Genomic DNA, 25013 nt, shown 5'->3' with positions numbered 1-25013 from the left:
TTGTTCAGGACACAGGGTAGAGAGGCTGTCTTATAAATCTTTTCCTTGAAAGGAGGTGTGTGCTGCCATTGTAAAGATTTTTGTTTACTCTTTCTAACTATGGAGTATAATGGTGATGAAAATGATTAGTTTTTCTGTTCTTTTTTTTTTTTTTGAGACGGGTCTCATTCTGCTGCCCAGGCTGGAGTGCAGTGGTGCAATCTTGGCTCACTGGAACCTCCGCCTCCCGGGTTCAAAAGATTCTCCTGCCTCAGTCTCCTGAGTAGCTGGGACCATAGGTACATGCCACCACTCCCTGCTAATTTTTGTATTTTTTGTAGAGACGGGGTTTCGCCATGTTGGCCAGGCTGGTCTCAAACTCCTGACCTCAAGTGATCTGCCTGCCTTGGCCTCCCAAAGTGCTGGGATTACAGGCGTGAGCCATCACGCCCAGCCGAAAATGATGAGTTTCTCTTTAACCTTTATCAAACACCACATCGCCATGCCTGTTGCCATCCTAGAATCAATCTAGTAAAATAGTAACGATAATAATTCCTTATATTTCCATGATGGGGTCTGAGTTTCAGCCAATGGACTGCCAGCAGAGAAGATGTGCATCATGACTGTCAGCAGAGATGATGTGCATAATTTCCGGGCAAGGCTTTTAAAACGTGGGAGTGTCCTCTCTACACTCTCTCTCCTTATGCTGATGTGACTCAGAAGACAACAAGGCCTCAGAGGGCAGGGAAATCCAACACTGCCTTTAGGCTTCAACACAGGGGAGTCCCCAGGCCCAAGAAAGGGTCCCATCAGAGCCCACATCTCCATTCTAGAACACTCTCCAGGTCGCCAAAGGTTCCCTCTCACAGCCTGCATGGAACTCTTTCCTAGGCTGTGCTCCTGACAGTGGGATGGTGCCACTGGCTGTGTATCCCTCAGCCCAAGGGATGGCTAAGAGGTGGCTGCTTACAGGGGATATGGCTGGAACTTGAACTAGGGCATCCTCCCACAGCCACATAACGTTCCCTGGGGTGGGAGATAGAGCTGCAGATAGGAGGCATGCAGGCTGAAGCAGAGTGTAGAAATTTGAGGAGTCAGGGAATTCAAATGGGAACTTGGCCTTCCAGGTCATTATACAAGTATGTTTGTCAAGGTAAGAGGATGGAATACATTTTCTTTAACAATTTGTTTCTAAAGTTCTTTGATTTTTTAATTTTTATATTTTTGAGACAGAGTCTCACTCTGTCGCTTAGGCTCCAGTGCAGTGGTGCGATCTCGGCTCACTACAACCTCCGCCTCCCAGGTTCAAGTGACTCTTGTGCCTCAGCCTCCCGAGTAGCTGAGATTACAGGGATGTGCCATCACATCCGGCTAATTTTTGTATTTTTAGTAGAGATGGGGTTTTGCCATGTTGGCTTGGCTGGTCTCGAACTCCCGGCCCTCAGGTGATCCACCTGCCTCGGCCTCCCAAAGTGCTGGGATTACAGGCGTGAGCCACTGTGCCCAGCCAGCTCACCTAGTTTTACATCTACCTTAGACCACAGGCAGTGCCACCATGCCCGGCTCTAATTTTTGTATTTTTAGTTGAGACAGATTTTTGCCATATTGGTCAGGCTGGTCCCGAACTCTTGGCCTCAAGTGATCTGCCCGACTCAGCCTCCCAAAGTGTTGGGATTACAGGTGTGAGCCACGGTGCCTCGCCCCAAAATTATTTAACTTTTAAATACTTAGTATGTGTAGGGTTGCCAGATAAAATACAGCACGCCTAGCCAAGCTTGAATTTCAGATAAACAGTGAATATTTTCTACATATAAGTGTGTGTCCCAAATATTGCATGGGACATATTTATACTGAAAAAGTATTCATTGTTCATCTAAAGTTAAAATGTAACTAGTCATCCTGTATTTTTATTCGCTACATCTGTCAACCTCAGTTTAAGCCTCCATTTGTTTTCTTGCTGGAGGCCTGCGTACCTTGGAACGGGTCTAGCAGAGCCACAAGATGGACACAGCCTGGTTCCTGAAGCTCTAAATGCAGGAATGCTGCCTGCGGACCAGGCACTCCTATCTTGGACTATTGCAGGAGTGAAGAATAACTCTTACTGTTTTTGAACCATACATTTGTAGGACTGTTTATTTATTTATTATGTTTTTTGAGACAGAGTTTCGCTCCTGTTGCCCAGGCTGGAGTGCAATGGCGCGATCTCGGCTCACCACAACCTCCGCATCCTGGGTTCAAGTGTTTCTCCTGCCTCAGCCTCCCAAGTAGCTGGGATTAAAGGCATGCGTCACCATGCCCGGCTAATTTTGTATTTTTTTTTTTTTAGTACAGACAGGGTTTCATCATGTTGGTCAGGCTGATCTCGAACTCCCGACCTCAGGTGATCCGCCCGCCTCGGCTTCCCAAAGTGTTGGGATTACAGGCGTGAGCCACTGCGCCTGGCCTGTAGGACTGTGTATTATAGTACCCAGTAACTATCATTACTAAGTCAGACGAAAATTTATTTTCCTTACTATGAATATCACAAAAATCTCCAGGCTAGGGAAAGAAAGCAGAGCTTGTGGAGGCAATGGGCAAACTGTGCCCTTCCAAAGGCCAAAACTTCTTCCTAGAAACTAAGTCCTTGGGGGCTGTTTTCCAGGGCCCTGGGGCTGTTTCACAGCTGAGAGCTGTGATGGAAGTCACCACAATGGAATCATTCTTCACCACCACGATATCTTGTAATGCTTTTTTTACAGCAGGGCCACGCTCCCCTGTGATATTTTTAATAACAACAAATGTCTATGACATAAGAACGCATATAAAAATCAACTGTCATCAACACGTATACATTATTCAGTGCTTACTTCTGTGTTAGTCATGCTGCTACTAGCTTTCCGTGGATTATCTCATTTAATTCTGTTAATAATTCTGTGAGGTAGGTTTTATTATTCCCATTTCATAGATAAGGAGATTGAGGTAAGGGGGTCCAAAATCATACAGCTTCTGCAGCTTCTACGTGGTGTTTAAATAACGTCTGACTCCAGACCTTGGTTTTTTTTTTTTTTTTTTTTTTTTTTTTTTTTTTTTTTTGAGACAGTCTTGCTCTGTCGCCCAGGCTGGAGTGCAGTGGCACGATCTCAGCTTACTGAAACCTCTGCCTCCCAGGTTCAGGTGATTCTCCTGCCTTAGCCTCCTGAGTAGCTGGTATTACAGGCACCTGCCAACATGCCCAGCTTTTTATCTATCTATCTATCTATCTATCTATCTATCTATCTATCTATCTATCATCTATTCATTTATTTATTTGTATTTTTAGTACAGATGGGGTTTCACCATGTTTGCCAGGCTGGTCTTGAACTCCTGACATCAGGTGATCTGCCCACCTCGGCCTCCCAGAGTGCTGGGATTAAGGCATGAGCCACTGCGCCCGGCTAAGAACAGCATTTTCTAGAGCACATCTTACTGGACTATTGGATTCTGAATTTATGGGGCAATTTTATGACTCTGTAAATTGTAAAGGGCTGACAACAATGCAAAGCCATTGTTGTCAATAGTCATGTGAATGAATTCTGTGCAGTGGGAGGACAACCTCCCCTATGTGGAAAAGCAGGTTTGTGTCTATTGGCACCTTCATATATTTTTTAATTATTATACTTAAGTTCTGGGATACATGTGCAGAACGTGCAGGTTTGTTACATAGGTATACACGTGCCATGGTGGTTTGCTGCACCCATCAAACCGTCATCTACATTAGGTATTTCTCCTAATGCTATTCCTCCCCTAGTCCCCCACCCCCGACAGGCCCCGGTGTGTGATGTTCCCCTCCCTGTGTCCATGTGCTCTTGTTGTTCAACTTCACTTATGAGTAAGAACATGCGGTTTTGGTTTTCTGTTCCTGTGTTAGTTTGCTGAGAATCATGGTTTCCAGCTTCATCCATGTCCCTGCAAAGGACATGAACTCATCCTTTTTTATGGCTGCGTAGTATTCCATGGTGTATAGCCACATACATATTACTCCGTACACATTTGTGCTTCTTTGGCTTTTCCTTTGAATCATTTATAACATCTGCCTGGTTCCCTGAATTAATTAATGAGCTAAATAAACCCTTTAACATGGGTCATTTTGTATCAGTATGAGAGTCCCAATTTTGCCTTTATTTGAAAATTATTCTTGAACAGTTTTAACCACAGGACTTTCATGGATAACAAAGAAGGAAATAAACAGAGTAACATGTAGCTCCATCATCTGGGGCAGGGGACAACGTCTCCATCCTATTTGGTTCTTGGTTGCCTGTTTGTGGCAGATGTTGTCTTTCTCTGATTAGACAGGCATCAAGGATGGCTCAAAGTCCAAACATAAGAGGATAAGGTCTAGGGAGAGTCAAAAACTACTTCTCCATTCTAAGGCTCACTGCCAAATTGAGCTTCTTGTCTAGGGGCCTGCCTCTCCTCAATGAATGTCACCACGGCCCCTCCCTCTCCGGAGGCCGGGAGGGTACTGCCTGGTGGCCTCCACTAGAAAACCACCCTGGAGCACAGTCAGCCTGACATCCACAAAACAGCCATATATATATATAGTTAAAAAAGTTAACAGTTTTATGGTATTTAGAATAGTGGCTATATAAGTGCCATGTAAGTGCTTGCTAAATACACACACACACACACACCCCACTATAGATGCTTTAAGGGAAAAAAATCACCAAACCCTGCTGACTTTTGCTATTCATCTTTTGTTTTCCTGGGACCAAGTGGGGGAGCGTGTATGTGCAAGGCCATTGGGTAGGCTGGGTTTCCCAGGTGTCTGTACGGGAGCATTCCCTAATAGAACCTTAACCTTCAGTAGGATAATCCTGCCCTTTGTGGCCCAGGAGTCCTAACAAGATGGCTGAATAAATAACTATATAACCCATAAGACAAAATATATTAAAACCCTGCAGTCTAAAAGGAACATCAAGTGCTTTGTTTTCATTGGGTAGGAATGAAGATGTGGGCTGGCAGGGCATCTCTGACCTGGGTACTTCGTTACCAAAGGGAGGCAGAGGGCCAGAAGCCGGACAGCCACATTTCTGAGCAGCCTTTTGCACCATGAGGTGGGGGGATAGTGGTGGCTCTTACTGTGCTGGCCTTTTTGGAGCTGGGGTGGGGTAATAGCTTGGCAAAGGACAGAGAAGAGATGATATGGAGCTGGAGGGTCATCACATTGTACAGTATTTGTGACCTTAGCACAATAATAATGAGGCTCTAAAAATGAGATCTTTTAATGGCAGATTTTCCAGTTTCTTTCATGTTTAAGCAACACATGACTAAGCTGCCATTTCAAATGAGTAGTGCAGAAGTACCTTGCTTTCGCTTTCATTGGACAGAATTTCCAGGGCTTCCAGGTGTGACAAGCCTTGATATTCATCAAACAGCATCCCGTAGTGTGCAGTTCTCTCCATCGTGAGCTGCTGTGCCAGTCTCTGCTTCTCCTTCTCCTTAGCTTCCCTTAACATCTGCAGAAATACACAGTGTTTGTACTCTGGATGTATATTTAAAAGCACCATTTCCTGTGTAAGACATGGGGGAGGTGGGGAGGACTGACTTTGTATTGGAGAGGGGGAGATTCTGGTCACTTTAGAATTTCTAAAAAATGATTTTTTTGATTGATGCTATTGATAACTTTTACATCATATCCTACTTCACATTTTACATGTTCATTATGTGAAAGGCAAAACAAAGCAAAAATTCAATGCCTGGGAATAAACTGGTAAGAAACTCACCAAAAGCGTTAACAGTGTTTTCCACTAAGGTGTTTCCCACATGAGTGATTAACTTTCTTATTTTCTTATTATTTTATTTTATTTATTTATTTTGAGATGGAATCTCACTCTGTCCCCCAGGCTAGAGTGCAGTGGCACAATCTCGGCTCACTGCAACCTCCGCCTCACAGGTTCAAGCGATTCTCCTGCCTCAGCCTCCTGAGGAGCTGGGACCACAGACCCTTACCACCATGCCCAGCTAATTTTTGTATTTTTTGGTAGAGACAGAGTTTCACCATGTTGGCCAGACTGGTCTCAAACTCCTGACCTCAAGTGATCCTCCTCCCTCAGCATCTCAACGTGCTGGGATTACAGGTGTGAGCCACTGCACCCGGCCAAATTTCTTATTTTCTAAAGTCCCCAAATTTTCTATAATGAGCGAGTTTTATGTATGCTTGAAAAGGTGAATCTCTTATGACAGGATTAACTTTAAGTCCTGCACCTACACAGACGTCAAAGCAGAAATAAGCTGGTCTGATTTTTTCTAAGTTATAATTTTTTATTTTATTTTATTTTTTTGAGATGGAGTTTAGCTCTTGTTGCCCAGGCTGGAGTGCAATGGTATGATATCAGCTCATTGCAACCTCCCCCTCCCAGGTTCAAGTGATTCTCCTGCCTCAGCCTCCTGAGTAGCTGGGATTACAGGCACCTGCCACCACAGCCAGCTAATTTTTTTGTATTTTTAGTAGAGATGGGGTTTCACCATGTTGGCCAGGCTGGTCTCGAACTCCTGACCTCAGGTAATCCGCCCGGCTCAGCCTCCCAAAGTGCGGGGATCAGAGGCGTGAGCCACCGCACCTGGCCGAGTTTTAATATTTAAAAAATTTTTTGTGTGTGGTTATTAAATTTCCTCAATTTAAAAATTAATAAATATAAACTCATAATGTATTTGTCATCATATACTTACTGCAATTAAGAATATTAACTTAGGGCCAGGCGTGGTGGCTGACACCTGTAATTCCAGTACTTTGGTAGGCTAAGGTGGGCAGATCACTTGAGGTCAGGAGTTCGAGACCAGCGTGGCATGGTGAAACCACATATCTAATAAAAATACAAAAATTAGCCCGGCATGGTGGTGCATGCCTGTAATCCCAGCTACTCAGGAGGCTGAGGCAGGAGAGGCGGAGGTTGAACCCGGAGGCGCAGTGAGCCGAGATTGCGCCATTGCCCTCCAGCCTGGGCAACAGAGTGAGACTTGGTCTCAAAACAAAAAAACAAAAAAGAATATCAGCTTATAGATTCCTAAGGCTGGTTTCCAGAAATATGACTGTGAACCAAGTTTCCTCTCCCCATTAATAACTTTTCTCCAGTTATTTTTTGTTGGTTAAACAAAAAGACAACAAATAAACACAAGTCCATCAGTCACTCTCAATTTTCTGCACTTGCGTTCTTTGATTCTAAGCATCTTTTATGTGATTCCTCATTAAGTTTACTGAGGCATTACGTTTATGGAGTTCTTTAATTTCTGTGGAGAGCACCGTAAAGACACTGGCCACCACCACAAGGTCACAGGGGAAGAGAACTGAAGAATAGACTTTGGTTTTTATTGTGTGCCAGGAAAACAACCATCCTCATTTCCTTTTGGGTTCTCGAGGTTGTCTGCCAAGAACCCACAGGGCCGCAAAGAGAATTCTCTCTCCTGTCTGTCTTTAAGACTAAATTAGCACAGACTCTGAATTTTAAAGTTTTTCAAACAACCCAATGAAACCATCCCTGGAAAATTTTAACACCAGCAATAAAAACTAATTACCCCCGCTGATCTCAGGGCTTAGTGGTGGTAAAATAAAATAACAAAGTGACACTGAAATCACTTCCTTTCTCTACACCAGCTTTCACCTCTGAATGTGGGCTTTGGGAGAGAAGAAAGAAGGGATGAAATTGAAGAGAAAGGGAAAGGGTCACTCTGGAATGATGTGGACTCACTGAAAACTGGGGAGTAGGCCAGGCGCAGTGGCTCACACCTGTAATCCCAGCACTTTGGGAGGCCGAGGTAGGCCGATCACTAGGTCAGGAGTTCAAGACCAGCCTGGCCAATATGGTGAAACCCTGTCTCTACTAAAAATTCAAAAAATTAGCTGGGCGTGGTGGCGGGCACCTGTAATCCCAGCTATTCAGGAGGGAGGCAGGAGAATCACTTGAAGCCGGGAGGAGGTTGCAGTGAGCCAAGATTGCGCCATTGCACTCCAGCCTGGGTGACAGAGTGAGACTCCATCTCAAAACAAACAAACAAACAAAACAAAACTGGGGAGTGAAATTAAAGCTGCCTAAGGGATAACCAGCTTGACAAGGGATGCTGGTTCTATTTTCCCACTGGAAAAGAAAGGGAAGTGGGTTTCAATAGCAGAGAATGATCCTGGCCTGGAAGAATTCCTGACACAGAGAAGCTATGGAAACTTCCATGTGTGGAATCCAAGGACCCCCTGTCCCCGTGTTATTTAAAGAGTATTCCCTGTGCTTGGCTGGGCGTGGTGGCTCATGCCTGTAATCTCAGCACTTTGCGAGGCTGAATAGGGTGGATCACCTGAGGTCAGGAGTTCGGGACCAGCCTGGCCAACATGGTGAAACCCCGTCTCTACTAAAAATACAAAAATTAGCTGGGCATGGTGGTGCACACTGTAATCCCAGCTACTCAGGAGGCTGAGGCCAGAGGAATTGCTTGAACCCAGGAGGCGGAAGTTGCAGTGAGTCAAGATGGCGCCACTGCACTCCATCCTGGGCGACAGAGTGAGGGCTCTGTCTCAAAAAAAAAAAAAAGAAAAAAGAAAGGAAGAAAGAAAAAGAGTATTCCCTGTGCCACTGGGATAAAAATACGTGAGAAATGTAGGTAGCGCATGCGTGCACGCTTCTAGTTTCTATAGTTATATATTTCTTTAGTGCGTAAAGGAAAAATATCTGAGCTTCATCCTTCCAGTTGTCCGAAAGACCTTGGAGCCATCCCTGACAACTCCTTTTATCTCACAGCTCACATTCATTCCAACAAGCGATCTGGATCTATCTTCAAATTATAGCCGGAATCAGCCATTCCTCACTACCTACAAGGCCTCCATGCTGCACGGGGCCACCGTTATCTCTTGTTTAGATAACAGCAATTGAAAGTGCAATTGCCTCCAGCGGAGGGTGTGACAGTGCAACCTGCAGACCTCCCTCCTACTCCTGGGAGCATAAACGCCGGACTTTGAAATCCAGCCTTCAGCCTCCCACAGCTCCTCCCTGCCAATCACTGGTGCAGCAGGGCACTAAGGCAGACCTGTTCCTGGAAGATGAGGTCTCCTTTGTCAGCAGCCTTTGGCTGAAGGGCTTTCCCATGGCTTCGCCCAGCCTTTCCCAGGCTGCACTGCAGTCTGGGACACTTCCACCCATTTTTCTCACCCTCTTCTCTTCACTGGGGTGGGACTGGCATGTTGGTCTAATGGTTCTGCCAGCCTTCCTGGGCTCCCTCCCCATTTTCTCTCACACAAGCACTTCCCCTAATGAAATCCTTGCACGTTTAAGCCCACTGTGGTGTCTGTTCCTGGGAGGGCACAGACTGATGGTCACTCTAACCAGTCTCCCTGCCCTTGGTCCTCCCAGACAATTTTCTACCCAGGAACTCGAGTGATCCTGTTAAAGCACAAATCAGATTCTGTCACTTCTTTTCTCAAAATGCTGCAATGGTTTCCCCATTTCACTAACAGTCAGACCCAAGGTCCTTACGAATGTCTGCCACGATCTGCTATCACCTACTCCCTATCACCACTCTGATGTCCTCCTCAACAACCCTCACCCGGAGCCCACTCCTCTCCATCATGGGCATCCTGCTGTTCTGTGTTCATACCAGACACTCCTGACTCAGGGCCTTTGCATGAGTTCTCCCTCGGCCTGGAATGAGCTTTACTCAGGTTCCTGCATGGCCAATGCTCTCATCTCCTTCAAATTTGCTCACATGTCATCATCTGCCCAAGGCCCCCTCACTATCCTACTTAACACTCAGCCTGCCCCTCACACCCACATTCCTGATTCCTGATCACCTCTTCCTGTTCTACTTTGTCTTTTCCCCCACGGCACTCGTCACTTTCTGAAATACCAGATGCTGCCTTCCACATCCCCTCTCTGTGAGGCTGGAAGTAAGGCATTTCAAGATGGTGAGGCCAGAAGATGTGGACTCAGAAGTGTGCTACCCACAAGAGTCCCCTGGGACGAGCCTCCTGTGTGAGCAGGAATGCTCATGCTGCACTTTGTGAGGGCGAAACCTTCTTGTTCTAAGCCACACTGATACTTGGGGGTGGTTGTTCTTTTATGACATCTAGTGCTAATTACCTAACGAATACTAATCTATTTTCCTTTTTCTTCTTCTTTTTTATTTGAGATGCAGTCCTGCTCTGTTGCCCAGGCTAGAGTGCAGTGGCACAATCTTGGCTCACTGCAACCGCCACCTCCCTGGTTCAAGCAATTCCCCTGCCTCAGCCTCCCGAGTAGCTGGGATTACAGGTGCTCGCCACCACATCCGGCTAATTTTTTTTTGTATTTTTAGTAAAGACAGGGTTTCACCATCTCGGCCAGGCTGGTCTTGAACTCCCAACCTCAGGTGATCCACACGCCTTGGCCTCCCAAAGTGCTGGGATTATGGGCATGAGCCACCGTGCCCGGCCATCTATTTTCTTTTTCAAGGAGCAGGAGGGTGATGGTCTAGATGATCCTGCAAAGTCCCTCCCTGAACTATAATATCAGAGTGCTCATACTTGGGTTATTCCAGAATAGACAAGAAGAAATAGCCTAAAACAAAAGCTTCTAGGGGTTGCCATGAACATATTCTCAGTGATAGCTGTTCAAGAAGGCAACCTTCATGGGTTCCTAGTACCAAGTCCTGCCTGTGACGTTTACAAAATCCACTGCTGCATCAGCTGCCTCTGATTTCAGGAAAGCACAGAGACCTGGTGTATCATTCTCTCATGGAGGAGGTGGACTGGGGCATGCCTGGACTGTGGGGTAAGCTAGGCATGTTCCATCTGGAAAAGCAAGTTTAATATTAGAGTCATATTTGGAAAATAAGACAAACATTATTTCCAATTTTCTTAACTATCATAAGTAAGCAAAGACAGATTGAATTCTTTGTTTTATGTTTTGCAAGAACGGCTGGAAAACTTTAGTGCTGGAAGTGTGAGAGGAGAAGACCATCCTTGCACATATCAAGAGAAATAGAATTTAAAATTCCAATGAGATACCATTTCCACCTATTATACCGACACATAGTAACGACAATGACAACAACTAACATTTCTGAATGCTTACTAAGAGCTGGGTTCTATTCTAACTCAGCTTATCCTCACAACAAAGTTATTGGTAGGTATTTAAATTATCCCCAGTGTACAGATGAGCAAGCTGAGGCACAGAGGGGCTAAGTAACTTGCCCAAGGTCACGCAGCTACTAAGTGGTAGAGATGGGATGCATACCATGACATAAATGGATCATCTTCAAGAAATAATATTAAGTGAATTAAGCAAGGAACAAGAGTGTGTTTAGTATGCTACCACTGGGTCGAAAAAGTATGTGTGTATTTATGTGCATGTCTATCCACATGCATACATACGTACTTTTACATCTGTATATTTATGTCTAGCTGCATCTATAGATCTATATCCATATCTCTATGCGGTCTCTGATAGAATCCTTAAGAAACTGTTAACAGTGGTTGTCTCCTCTGAGGAATTAAGTGACTGGGGAAACGGGGGTATTAGAAGCTCAGTTTTCTCTCTCTGCTCTTTGGTGTCATTTGATTTGAATCATGTGCTTTAAATTAGCTATTCAAAAAGATAAATAAAAAATTTATTGACTTTATTGACTGAAAGAAAAAAATGCAAAAGTATATAATCCAACCTGAGACAAGGAAACAGTTCTCTCCATGAGCGTCTTGGTCCGCTTAAAGCCCGGGTCACTTTCTGCAAGGACATTCATGGTTTTCTTGCCGATGAATTCCAACGCATCAAGGCCTCCAGTTAAGACGCTTTTACCCTGCAGATGAGATAACTGCATGAGATTAGATGTTTAGGTTTTGCTGTTTCGCAGCGGTCAGCAACTCCTCGGTAACTGGCACTATCTTCAAATATTGAAATCAATATAAAGTCACAATTTTTTCTCATCAGGAGATTTATCATCCATTTAATCCTATTTTCTTTTCCTTGGAAAAGCATATGTTATATAATTTGTAGGACATACAATGTTATTAAAAACTGATGCTTAGAAAAAAACCAAAGCACATAAAATAAAATTAATCCCACAAAGGGATTAATTTTACTGGCTGTGTATGAATAGATGTGTATCTAAGACATAAAACTAACAGGTGAACCAATTGCTGTTTCTGTTTAAAAATTTTTTAACCCAAGTAACAGAGTTGCTTGGAACAGTCTATTAAAATGTCAAATAGTCCTGCTAATTTAGGGAATTCTTTAATCTGGGGCCCTGGAGGGTAAGACCCTCAGGCTGTTTCAGATGGTTCTTGCATACTCTCGGAAACTAGCAATAACCGCCTATAATTAGTATATCCATGAAATAAGACAGGTTGATTTCCTTGTACTTCTGGCTTTAGAAACTGGTGTATTATATAGCTATCCTCCTGCAAATCCCTTTGTCAGTCATTGTTGCCTTTTTTAAAAAATTAAAATAACCCAGACTTACTCACATATTCAAGTGAACAGAACTGTGTACATTTCTTTGCAACTCTTTCATACATACACTCCAACTGTATAACTGCAATTATAATATGCAAACATCTGTGTTTTTTCCCACTATACATAAAAATGATATAAATTGTATTTTATTATATTATTACTGATATGCATTTTCCAATCTTCATAATTATCACTTAAATAGAAATATTTAATTTCATAGAATTAATATACTTTATTTTCATCTTGGGCATTTAGACTTTGTTTTTAGATTTGGAAGCCAAGCAGTAATCATGCTATAAATCAGAGTTTTCAGTGCGCACACTTCGGGGGGATGAAGGGACAGCAGCAATTCACACTTCTGTGTAATTTGACTTAGTGCCTGCTAACATCCTATGAAAAATTATTTTATTGAGAATAAAATGGTGTAAGAAAGGACATAGGGATTTGTGTTAAGGATAGACTTGGAGGGGTAGTGTCTGGAACTTGGGAAAAAGGGGTCAAGAATGTTGGAGAGAACACAGAGAGGAATGTGAGGCTGCTGAAGACAAACTCAGAGTGCCCTCTTGGTAGCTCAGACAGGCCGTGTGAGATATTGACAGAGCTCCATCCATCTCCCATCCTACAAAGCCCCCACGGGGGTGGTTGACTTGTATTGCTATTTGACTCTTAAGACAGACTTGCTGCTCCTCCTTCACCCCACCCCAGTCTAGAGGTCCTCAAATAGCAAGGAGAAGACCAGTCATTTTCTATATTTCTGGCATGTCCTGACCCCAAGGTCTGGGTGAGATACTCTCATGTTTGACCGCAGCCCTCACCTCTTCCTGAATTACATTGTGTTCATTTGTTCGGTTGCCTCAGTCCTCCAGGATATTGTGTCCTCCTGTTTGCCAGCATATATCCAAGATCTAGCATAGATACTGGAACACAGTGAGGGCTAATCATGTTTGTGTTGTTGTTTTTCTTTTAATGAATGAATGAATGAATGAGACATGAGCCATTTTAGAAAAACTAGTTAGTTTACATAGTAAGAAATAAACCTTCACACCTGTAATCTCAGCACTTTGGGAGGCCGAGGCAGGAGGATCACCTGAGGTCAAGAGTTCAAGACAAGCCTGGCCAACATGGTGAAATCCCGTCTCTACTAAAAACACAAAAATTAGCTGGGTGTGGTGGTGGGCACCTGTAATCCCAGCTACTTGGGAGGCTGAGGTGGGAGAATCGCTTGAACCAGGGATGCGGAGGTTGCAGTGAGCCAAGATTGCACCACTGCACTCCAGCCTGGGCGACAGAGCGAGACTCCGTCTCAAAAAAAAAAAAAAAAAAAAAAAAAAAAAAAAAAAAAAAAAAAAAAAAGAAAAAACGAAATAAATCTTTGCTCCCTGACCCTGAGGACCAGCTGCCTGCCTTATCTCAGTTGAAGTGCCTCCCCTTTTTTCATTATTCACCAATGTTTTGCTGCTAATATTAAGCTTCTTTTAAGAAGTACGAAGGGATCTGGGGGGATACACTTAGGGTGATGTAAGGAAGAGGAAGGGTGGGAATGAAGAGGTAGGGATGGGGGAAGAACCTTGGTCTCTGGCAACACTTCAGAAACATATTTGGGCTGTTTTTCCTGTCTTGTAACTGGTACTTTTTATTTAAATGGTTTAATGCTTTTTCAAATTCAGGGATAAGATAAGCAGAGCATTTAGGAAAAACAGCTGTCCCAGCTCTGATAAAGAGTTCTCTCTCCCCCAACCAGAGGCTGTCCTTGCCGCAGCTGGAAAGGACACTGTTAGACTGAAAAATGTTCCTTCCAAACAGCTCTCTTCTTTTAAACATAAAATATATTTCATTTTGCCCTTATTATTTTGAATCCAAGGTTACGTCTACTTTGTAGCAGAAAACATTAAAAAAAAAACCATAATCCAAAGTTCTGAGCAAGGCCATCGTTTCTCTGATGTATCTAGGTCACTGGTAAATGGAAATATCAAAAGAAGGCCCTGGGAAACACATAGAGGGGAAAGACAGGAAGCAGCCAGCGACTCACTGTGTTTTGAACCACGTTGGTGATGGCAGACAGCATACCCCGAGAGGCTGATGAAGGGGAAGTGGGTGGGCTTTCTGCAGGGCCCTGATCTGTGGCTGCATCTGTCACTAAAGAGAAAAAAGAAATCCTTTAAGAGTTCATGTTGCTGATCTGAACTTGGAAGACCTCTGATTATGCACATGGTGTAATAAAGTCCAAGAACACCCAGAGGAGACACTTCACTCACTTTCAGGGACTCCATTTTCAGTATTCGGTTGGGCACCTTCAGAAGATCCAGAATTTACACCATGAATCCGTAGAGTGGCCTCTGCTTTTTCCTTGACTGCTGTCAATCCATGACCTGTTGGAAATAAAAATATGGTTCATGGATACATTAGAAATCCACGGTCTGCAAATCCTCCACCGAATCTTACAAAGCTGTTTCAAGTTGTAGAAGTACAGCTTTTTTTTTTTTTTTTTTTTTTTTTTTTTTTTTTTAAGACGGTGGAGTCTTGCTCTGTCACCCAGGCTGGAGTGCAGTGGTGCAATCTTGGCTCACTGCAACCTCCGCCTCCCAAGTTCAAGTGATTCTCCTGCCTCAGCCTCCTGAGCAGCTGGGATTACCGATGCACGCCACCACGCCCGGCTAATTTTTGTGCCTTTAGTGGAGACTAGGTTTCACTAAATGTTGGCCAGGCTTGTCTTGAACCCCTGACCTCAGGTGATTGGCTCACCTCGGCCTCCCAAAGTGCTGGGATTACAGGTGTGAGCCATCACACCTGGCCTGTAGAAGTACATCGTGATTGAAAGAAAGAGGAATCCCTGCTCCCTGAGATGTGGGTTCCAATATGAGCTCAGTTTCACCCCTGCCTTGTTGAATGACCTTGGAGAAGTTACCTAGCCTCTCTGTGACTCAGTTTCCTCACTGAGTTATTGTGACGTGCAAATGAGATACACAGAGGTAAAGTGCTCCCAGATGCTTCACTGTTTGCTTTTGCTTCTCACACCACCTAGCCATCAACCTGGAATTCTAAGCTCAACACACTGGCTTTGTATAGTGTACCTGTCTCATCCTCTTTACTCTTTTGTAAGCTCCTTATGGAAGATATTCTTCATTCATTTTTTTTATTCCTTGCAGGCTTAGCACATTGCAGATGATCAATTAATATTGGTTGGATTGAAATCAGCTGAGCCTCAGAATGTTTCTTTAAAGCATTAGGCATTTCTTTAGGCATGGAGAGTGAAGGTTCTGGAGCCAACATCCAAAAATCAAAAGGCAAGTCAGTGGAGAAACCAGGAAGGCCACCAAACAGCCCCGACAGTTGTCTTAAACAATAATGATATAAATCAACTTTAACAGTAGTCACGCAGGCAAAGGGCACAGGTTTTACTCCATCTGAGCAGGGACAATATCCATGTTCCCCGAGCCAGGCAGAGCGGTTATTTTATAACTATTTGGTAAATACAGAGCTGACCTTCCTACCCACATGGAAAAACCCCAATCTTTGACCTGATAGGGACATAGTCTTGTCTACATTTTATTCTGGAGAGATTTTCCTCCCTTTGAAGCCTTCACGATGAGCTATAGCTTTTCTGAGTTGTCAAACCATTGGAGGAATGAATAGCCTACAGATGGTCCAAAGTGGCTGTCTGACTTCTTGAAGGAGAAACAGCACAGGCTGCCATCATCACAGAACTCCCCATCCCCTGAGCACTCACGGAGAAAAATGAAAGATTTCTCTCGGGACCTGGGTAACTTCAGGTTGCTAAAACACAAGGCAGTAATATGAGGAAAAATGTCCCAACTCCCAACAGAATTTGAGAGCTAACTAGAACCACTCAGTCTTAGAAGGCACTGTTAAAATAACCAATTGCCCATTTCCTGAATAAGAAAGGGGAAGACATGGATGACTCCCAAACCTGAAGAGTAGCATTTTAGCAGCTGTAACCTTATTTATCCTAGTGATCTTAGCATAAACAAGGCACTGATATTTGACAAATGTAGAAGGAATTATGTCCAATGGAAATCACCTGTCCTTATACACTACCTAGAAAACCCTGAAATGTAAACATTATTTACAACTGTAATCACATATAGAAATATGTGTTTATAGTCACGTGCAGATCATTAGACACAGTTAAATTAATTACTGAATTACTTGAAAAAATAAAGGTGTACTGCGACTGCTAAGGCTTGAATTAATTAACTCTAGCATCCAATGAATTTCAAGCATTTCAGTGGAAACTTACTGAAGTTTCAATAACACATTTAAGTTAAAGGATAGAATATCTAACTCTTTTACATACCGAGTCCAACTTCCCTGCCATTAAAAATATATATATGCATTTTCCAAAGGAAATAATGTGCCTCCAGATCTCAACCTATGATTCTCATCTAGATTTCTGAGAGCCAAAATCAAGGAAAAAAATGAGGTCAAGGAGGCTGGGAGGCACCATCCTCTCCGTTTTCTTTGCTTAAGCCACTCAAGAAAGATGATCACACATCCTTCCCTGAGACCGTTTCAGGAGATAATGAACCTCATATTCAGTATCTCCTTTCACCTTCTCCATCCCTTGCAGGTTAGGATAATGTCTGGTTCTTTTTGCAGGAAGAATGGCTTCTCGCCATCTCAGAACATAAACGATCACAGATATGTAAACATGAGCTGCCTCTAGAAAAATCACTTTGTTTCTAGAAGGAAATATGATTTTATGTGCATATAAATGGGATATATCTGTTTAACAGACATCAAAATAGGCTGCTATTCCAACTACATTTTCTTATTAACAGTTCTTTTTCTGAATTTTTTGTTAGGGAAAGTACCCTTTTACTGCATTCTGCTAGAAATATAAAGTTCAGCTTTACAAAAAAAGAAACAAAAAATAAATATAAAGTTCAGCTTTATATTTATGTATGAGCTATAATTTTTCATAGCTAAGGTTTAGACACTGTGCCACACCTTACTCTAAAGAGTAACCTCTAAAACTTTACTTAGTGTGACATCTAGTGTCCAGAACAAGAAAACAATAATATGAAGTCACTGTTGCCTTTTGACTGGGAGTGATTCATCTCCAGAGATACTGACTGGGACGTACCAATAAGAGAAAAACAACAAATATGAATAATACTATAGGGTACAGTTCATGGATTAATTTCTTCACGTGTCATCCCGAACTCCAAGTATCCTCAAAATCTGAAACCCCTCTAAATTCCATGGTTCTAAAGATGGAATATCCTCTACTCTTTGGCTCACTGCAATGGAAGGTGAGTGCTGCAAAGAAGATGAGAATGTCATACAAATGCTGTGATAATGTATCATTTTAAAATAAACGCCGAACGATTGGCTGGTATTTAATTTACCACCTATACTCGAATGGAAAATACCTTAAACTCAGGAGTCAGGAGTCTTGTGGAGGATTTCTGCTCCCATCATTTATAAGCTGTGTAATGCTGGTGAGCTACTTAACCTCTCTGAGTCTCTGCTGCTGTGCATTCTCTGAAAGGAGGATTACCTGTCAGAGTTTTGCGAGATTATTGAGAAGAATCATGTGAAATCTCTGCTAAGGTCAACATTTATTGAGCACTTACTATGTCCTAACACTGTACTAAATACTTTTACTGCAGTACATTATCTCATTTAATCTTCTCAGCGACCTCATTAGGCAAGGGATATTAGTATACTCATTTCACAACTGAGAAAACTGAGACCTGGTGAGGTGAAATCACTTTCTCAAGGTCCTAAAGCCAATCAGTGACAAAGGCGGGATTCCAACTCAGTCCTTCTGACCCTAGAACCCACATGTGTAGTCACTATGTTATGTTAAGAAAGTTTTACGTGTTATTTATAGTTGAATAAATGTCATTTTAATCCCATTTCTATAACTCTTTGGAAATCAGATCCTTGGTTTGGAGCTTCCTACTTTTTAAAACTTTTTATTCTGAAATGCACTTGACTTACCTTACCTTGACCAAAGAACAAGGTGAAGGTCACCTCCACGGTGAAACCTGACTCTAACCCTCTCCCTGTCAACTGTGTCTAGTGATGGCATAGCTTAGTGTTTTTAGCATTATCCCTGTGCTGTGCAGGCTGCATTCTCAAGACACTGTGTAGGGCTATCTTACACATCCACTTTGATTTTTTTCTTCCTGCAAAGCACTGTGATCTTATGAAGCCCTCTTCTTGTGAATTCCACCAAGATCAAAAAGCCATTGAAGGGAAGTCTCTCCTCTTTCTGGAAAGATGAAATAATTGCTGGCTATTTGAAATAATCAAGATGAAACAATTTACAAAAAGAATATGCTGGGCCGGGCACAGTGGCTCACGCCTGTAATCCCAGCACTTTGGGAGGCTGAGGTAGGCGGATCACCTAAGATCAGGAGTTTGAGACCATCCTGGCCAACATGGTGAAACCCCATCTCTACCAAAAATACGAAAATTGGCCGGGTGTGGTGGCAGGCGCCTGTAATCCCAGCTACTTGGGAGGCTGAGGCAGGAGAATCGCTTGAACCCAGGAGGCAGAGGTGCAGTGAGCTGAGTTCGCGCCATTGCACTCCAGCCTGGGTGACAGAGCCAGACTCGGACTCCAGCTCAAAAAAAAAAAAAAAAAAAAAAAAGAGAATATGCTGGGAAGTTCTCTCTGACCGAGTGGTAAGTCAGGGAAGCAACAGCAGTTCTCTGCACCTCCCTGGATGACTGGGTAGCTCAACGGGTACTTCCTATTGGTCTCATATACTAAAGGATCGTGAGAAGGGCACACGCTAACTCATTAGGAAGGCTTCTCCCTTTTAGTTTGTTTTATTTTTTAAGACAATATTTCCTTCTTTTTCTTTTTTTAACTTTCTCTTTTTTCTTCTTTTTCAAAAAATGAATATATTAAAAAGAAACTTTTAAAAATCCCATAATATCACGTCTCTGATATATCTGGTTGAATTTTTACTCCAATTTTTTTTTGTGGTAAAATGCACATGACATACATTTTACCATCTTAACTTTTCCTACCTGAATAGTTCAGAGGTACCAAATACATTCACAATATTATGCAACCATCACCACCATCCATCTCCAGAACTCTTTCCCTTGTGTAAAACTGAAACTCTGTACCCCTTGAACAATAACTCCCACTCCCCTCTTTTACCAGCCCTTGGAAACCATCATTCTACATTCCAGTAGCCAGAACATTCTCAAATCTCTATGATTTTGACTATTTCTAAGTGCCTCACAGAAGTGGAATCACACAGTATTTGTCTTTTTGTGATGGGCTCTTTTCACTTAGCATAATGTCCTCAAGGGTCACCCACGTTGTAACATATGTCAGAATTTCCTTCTTTTTAAAATCTGAATAATATTCCCTTGTACGTAGAGACCACATTTTGCTTTTCCATTCATCTGTCGACAGACACTTGGGTTGCTTCTGTGTTTTAGCTATTGTGAATAATGCTGCTATGATCATGGGTGTACAAATATCTCCTTGGGACCCTGCCTTTAATTCTTTTGGAAATATAATCAGAAGTGGAATTGGTGGATTATATGGTAATTCTGTTTTTAGTTTTTTGAGGAACTGTCATACTGTCTTCCACAGCAGCTGTACCATTTTATAACCCCACCAAGTGCACACAAGGGTTCCAATTTCTCCACATCCTCACCAACACTTATTTTCTGTTTTTTCTTTTTTAATAATAGTCATTCTTATACTGAAATATTAGTGGTAAAAAAATTTTCAAAAAATCATTCTAATGGGTGTGAGGTAGTATCTCATCATAGTTTTGATTAGCATTTCCCTAATGATTAGTGGTGTTGAGCATGTTTTCATGTGCAGATTTAAAAAATAAAAATGTTCATAATTTTAGCAAGTCCAAATAGTATAGAAACACAGATAACAGAAGTGGGCCAGCCTCTTTCTGCTTAGATAGATTCCAGTAACGTAATAAGCAATACAGTGTATGAGCTTATAAGGGCCTGTGGAAATAATTAACGCCTGCAAAAACTGTTGGCTTTAAAAGAAAAAAATAAAATTGCAAATTAGATAGTAATTAATGTTTACTTAAATGTATTCAAAATGTAATATTGGATCAGCTGGTCAATTATCATTCAAATAAATTCAACTTTCGAGAGACTTAAGGTAGCCCTGTCTCTCCCCTCAACCCCTTCCTTCTAAAGATAACAATTCTAATTATTTCTTGTGATTCCTTTCAAGAATATAAAAGCATATTTACCTACATATAAGTCTTCTGGACCTGGCTTTTCCCATTTGGCAGTTCACAGTTGAAGTCTCAGCACACAGAGATAGTGCTGTGTGCTGTGTGCTGCCTGGAATCACAGTGCTCATTCTCCTTGATTCTGGGAGTGTTGTCTATTGACAGTGCTCAACTAAATAAATGCCTCCCTTTGAATTGCCCTTGACCAAAGGGAGTTGGTTCCACCAAGACTATACTACGGTGACTGGTCAATGAGGGAGCTGTTGATATAAAGGCCCGGCGCTGCGGATTAATGGAAGACATCTCCTAAGAGTCATCCCAAACCCCAAGATCCCAATGGGATAGGCTAAGACCTCTGCTGTAACGACACTGCAGTTCAGCTTCTCCCTTGGCTCAGTTTTGCTTCCCAATCCTTTGCTTTCTTGCAAAGCTTGTTCCAGAAAGCACTTCACAGTAAAACTCCAGCACACAATTTCTGCCTCATCCCTCTGCTGGGCATCCAACCTAGAACACTGATCAACCTTGGTCTTTTTAATGGCTGCATAGTATTCCACTGAATGGAGATAGATATATCTATATCTGTGTTTCAGACTCTTCTATCAATGAGTTCAAGATATTATAAAAAGTTGTGAAGAGCAGTTGTTCAGAAAAGCACAAGTTGATACCGCCATGCTCAACCAAAGCGAACTGTAGTGCAGCAAAAAGGGAGCCAATCAACCTTCCTTTGGAATAGTCTTTCCTCTCCATATGATGGTTGATGTCCACTCTGTAATCAGATGCTTACTTCCCTTTAGGCTCAAAATAGACAAGAAGTGTTACTGAACTGATGATATTTGCTCAGAAGTCCAACAGAAACTCATTAACCCCTGTGTTTTATTCATAGAATCTAAAGGATGGTGGACAAACTCTAAGCATTAATCCTATTCTCTTTGTCTCAATGGTCCTTGAGAAATTTCATATCATCAACAATGTCACCTTCAAAAATGAATCCATGCACTATCGACAGTGATTTATACAGTGACAATTTCTCATTGTAGTATCATTTTGACAAGTTTGCCATTCTCTGTAATAAACACTGTCATTTCTGACGGGGCTGCTGGAAGAGTTTCATTAAAATGTGCAGAAGGAAAAAACTATGTACCTTGGGAGAGGATGAGGAAGGGGAACAATGATAATTTTGGAAAAAGTAAATATACAGACCAGGTACATTCTGCACACACCAACTCCCAACCTCAGGTACTCTTGCATAAGATGTTTAAGCTCATAAAACTGTCAAAACTAGAATTTCAAATAAACATTTAAGCCTTTGGTGGTATCTAGAAATAAATTATTCTACTATAGAGCTCTTCCTTTTGTATACTTATATATGTTTTAGCATTGTTGACTTTCATTTTGACTACCGGTCTATCACGCTTAGCCTAGTAATACATTTTAGGAACAAGTCAGGTCTATAAGATGCTGTGGGATTTGGAACTACTATCAAAACCCTCTTTTCTTTTCTCTTTCTTTTTTTTTTTTTTTGAGACAAAGTCTTGCTCTGTTGCCCAGGCTGGAGCTCAGTGGTGCAATCTTGGCTCACTGCAACCTCCATCTCCCAGGCTCAAGCGATTCTCCTGTCACAGCCTCTAAGTAACTGGTGGAGGGGCCTGTCACCACACCCAGCTAATTTTTGTATTTTTTTAGTAGAGATGGCATTTTGCCATGTTGGCCAGGCTGGTCTCGAACTCCTGATCTCAAGTGATTTACCTGTCTCAGCCTCCCAAAAAATCCTTTTCTAAAATGTTTTCTACTCTTGTTTCTGCCTGGAAATAATAACCATGCCTACCTCATTTCACAAACTTGTCCAAAGGCATGGGTGACAGGTGATCAAATCTAAGAATGTGATGACAGTGTAGCTGTAGTTGAGCCTAATGCAAGAGTTAAGGCCTCTCCAAAAATAATTGTTGGCTGAAAAATGTTTGATTTTGTATAAGCATTAGGAAGGTCACTTTTTCTCATTTTCCCTTAACTTCAGAGTCAAAAAGTATTGAGACAAAAGATAAAATATAAAAATAAAGAGTAGACATAATTTCAACTAATTTTCTGTATTTTCCCGCTTAGCACAGTGGGCACAAATATCTTTCTCCTTCTGTGCATAGACACAGAATATGGTATCATCTTATTCTGGAAGTTGGAAGAGAACTTAGAATTTCTCCAGTTTTTTCACCCATGCTTTTCCATACAACGAACCTGAGTCTTAGGTTAAGGACATGGTGTAGCTAGTTAGTAACAGTGCCTTGTGATCACAAGTTAGTAGCATTCAGAACCGGGTCTCAGATCTTATGACTCATGGTACAGTGCTCATTCCAAGAGATTATCATTTTTCAATTGTTTCTATTCTCCTATTACTCTCCTGCCAACTCTCAATAGTTCTAACTATTCTAACTGCAGTTTTTCAACAACTGTAAGAGGTAATGGTTTCCATTTCTAGTGCTCAATTGACAGCTCTGTGTTTTGTTAATGTCTATATGTTTTGCACCCCTGTCTGCAACTGGAATTACCCTGAGGGTATACATGAGGTTTCTGAGTGGAAATCACTTGCAATTGAACATGTGGTTATTTTCTTTCTTTACTTTCCACAGGCAATTCATAAATCTTCAAAGCTTGTCTACTACTATGACTGATCTGTTTTCCAATAAGTTTCTTTGCCTGATGATAATAAACTGCTAATGCTGTAAAGCCCTGGGGTTGACACTATGCCTGTACATAGCGGAAGTTGTGCCTCACTTGCCTCTCTCAATCCCAAGATAGTGGCTCAACATAGACCACAGATCAGGAAGGCACCCATAACTTTAAAGTCTCTGTTCACAGATCTTTGAGCCCCATTCCAACCTGTTTCAGGCTGTGAGCCTGGCTCCATGTGTGGGCTACTTATGATCCCTCTTACCTTTCAGGAGTCAAACTCCCAACCACCAGTGCTTGTTTCTAGCCAGGGAACCCATGACTTCAGCCTCCTGTTAGGCTACATGCTTTAGTTCTGTACAGGTCTACAAAGACGCTTGTCCTGTTTTGAAATATATATTGCTCTTGTTTTAGCTACTATGACTACATAAAGTCACAGCGTGTCCTGATCAGAAATCTCCAAAACATACAGTAAGAGCAATTTAGGCAGGGTTTTCAGTTATACTTCTATTGCATTCATTTTGGGGGGAGGGGGTGGGTAGTGATGATCAGTGGTGATGAACAATTTTAGTACCTGCTTTTCTAAAGACAGCTCTAAAATTTCTCCAAAGGGACTTTTAGAATGAGCATCAATATTTCAAAATTTTAATGACCTTCCTCATGTACCCTTTGCCATTTTGTGTGCAAACAAGAGAAAAATGCCAAGATTTGCTTGCTTTTCAAAATTCCAACATGTAGCCAGAGCCATAAAAAATACTAAGGTTCTGTAATTGGTGGTGTAACTGACAAAGATCTCAAACAGAGATGAGAAGAGAATTAAGGTAGGCGGGATGCACCACATGACAAACTTTTGGTCAACGATGGGCCGCATCTATGACAGTGGTCCCATAAGATTATAATACCGTATTTTCCTGTGCCTTTTCTATGTTTAGATGTGTGAAATACACACATACTTATTATTGTGTTACAACTGCCTACAGTATTCAGTACAGTAATAAGCTGTCCTATGTTTGCAGCCTCGGAGCAATAGGCTCTACCACATAGCCTACCTGTGTAGGTTTGTGTATACTCTCTGAGGTTTGCACAATGATTAAATCACCCAACGACCCATTTCTCAGAAGGTATTCCCATTGTTAAGTGAAGCATGACCGTATTGAGAGATGGCCCCAAGATTCTTGTCCCCAGATGTATACACCCTATGTGATCCCTTCCCTTTGGAGTGTGAGCCAGAGTGTAAACAAGATGGGATTTCACTCCTGTGATTAGGTTACTCTATCCAGCAAAGATGAGGAGAATTTTCAGATGTAATTAAGGTCCTCGATCAGTCAAATTTCAGTGACTCAAAAGAGAGATCATCCTTAGTGCGCCTGAACTAATAAGGAGCGTCTTTAAAACAAAGGGGCCCTTCCTGAAGGTAGCGATTTGAAGCATGAGAGAGATTTTCCTGCTGGCTTTGAAGGGGGACCTGAGGGCAGCCTCTAAGAGCTGAAAGTGACCCCTGGTCAATAATCAGCAGGAAAACAGGGACCTCAGTCCTACAACTTCGAAAACTGAATTCTGCCAACAATGTGAATGACCCCGAAAGGTGACGTCTTCAAAGCAGAGGTGCCAGCTGAGCAGCTGGCAGAACCACTGGCCTCATCCTCGACTCTGGGCCTCCTTCTAGCTGCACCACACTATCATCCAGAGACTTTAAAGTTATGGGTGCCTTCTTCATCTGTGGTCTATGTTGAGCCATTATCTT

At 42.3% G+C, this 25013-nt stretch overlaps 1 protein-coding gene across 6 annotated transcripts in view; it reads right to left on the bottom strand.

The window, feature by feature from the left end:
• The window catches only part of FAM114A1 (family with sequence similarity 114 member A1), a 106797-nt gene that overhangs the window by 58197 nt on the left and 23587 nt on the right, over positions 1-25013 (bottom strand). For 5 of the 6 annotated variants that reach the window (XM_063619820.1, XM_055246030.2, XM_063619821.1 and 2 more), the window contains exons 4-7: positions 14660-14773; positions 14434-14540; positions 11614-11748; positions 5301-5453 (exon numbers count right to left, since the gene is read on the bottom strand). In XM_063619820.1, the coding sequence (XP_063475890.1) occupies positions 5301-5453; positions 11614-11748; positions 14434-14540; positions 14660-14773 (509 nt within the window). The remainder of the gene's footprint in view (positions 1-5300; positions 5454-11613; positions 11749-14433; positions 14541-14659; positions 14774-25013) is intronic. The other variant, XM_055246031.2, reaches the window with a different exon arrangement.

Source organism: Symphalangus syndactylus, chromosome 16, assembly GCF_028878055.3.
Source record: "Symphalangus syndactylus isolate Jambi chromosome 16, NHGRI_mSymSyn1-v2.1_pri, whole genome shotgun sequence".
Classification (NCBI taxonomy): Eukaryota; Metazoa; Chordata; class Mammalia; order Primates; family Hylobatidae; genus Symphalangus; species Symphalangus syndactylus.
This window is presented reverse-complemented; position numbering and strand designations above follow the sequence as displayed.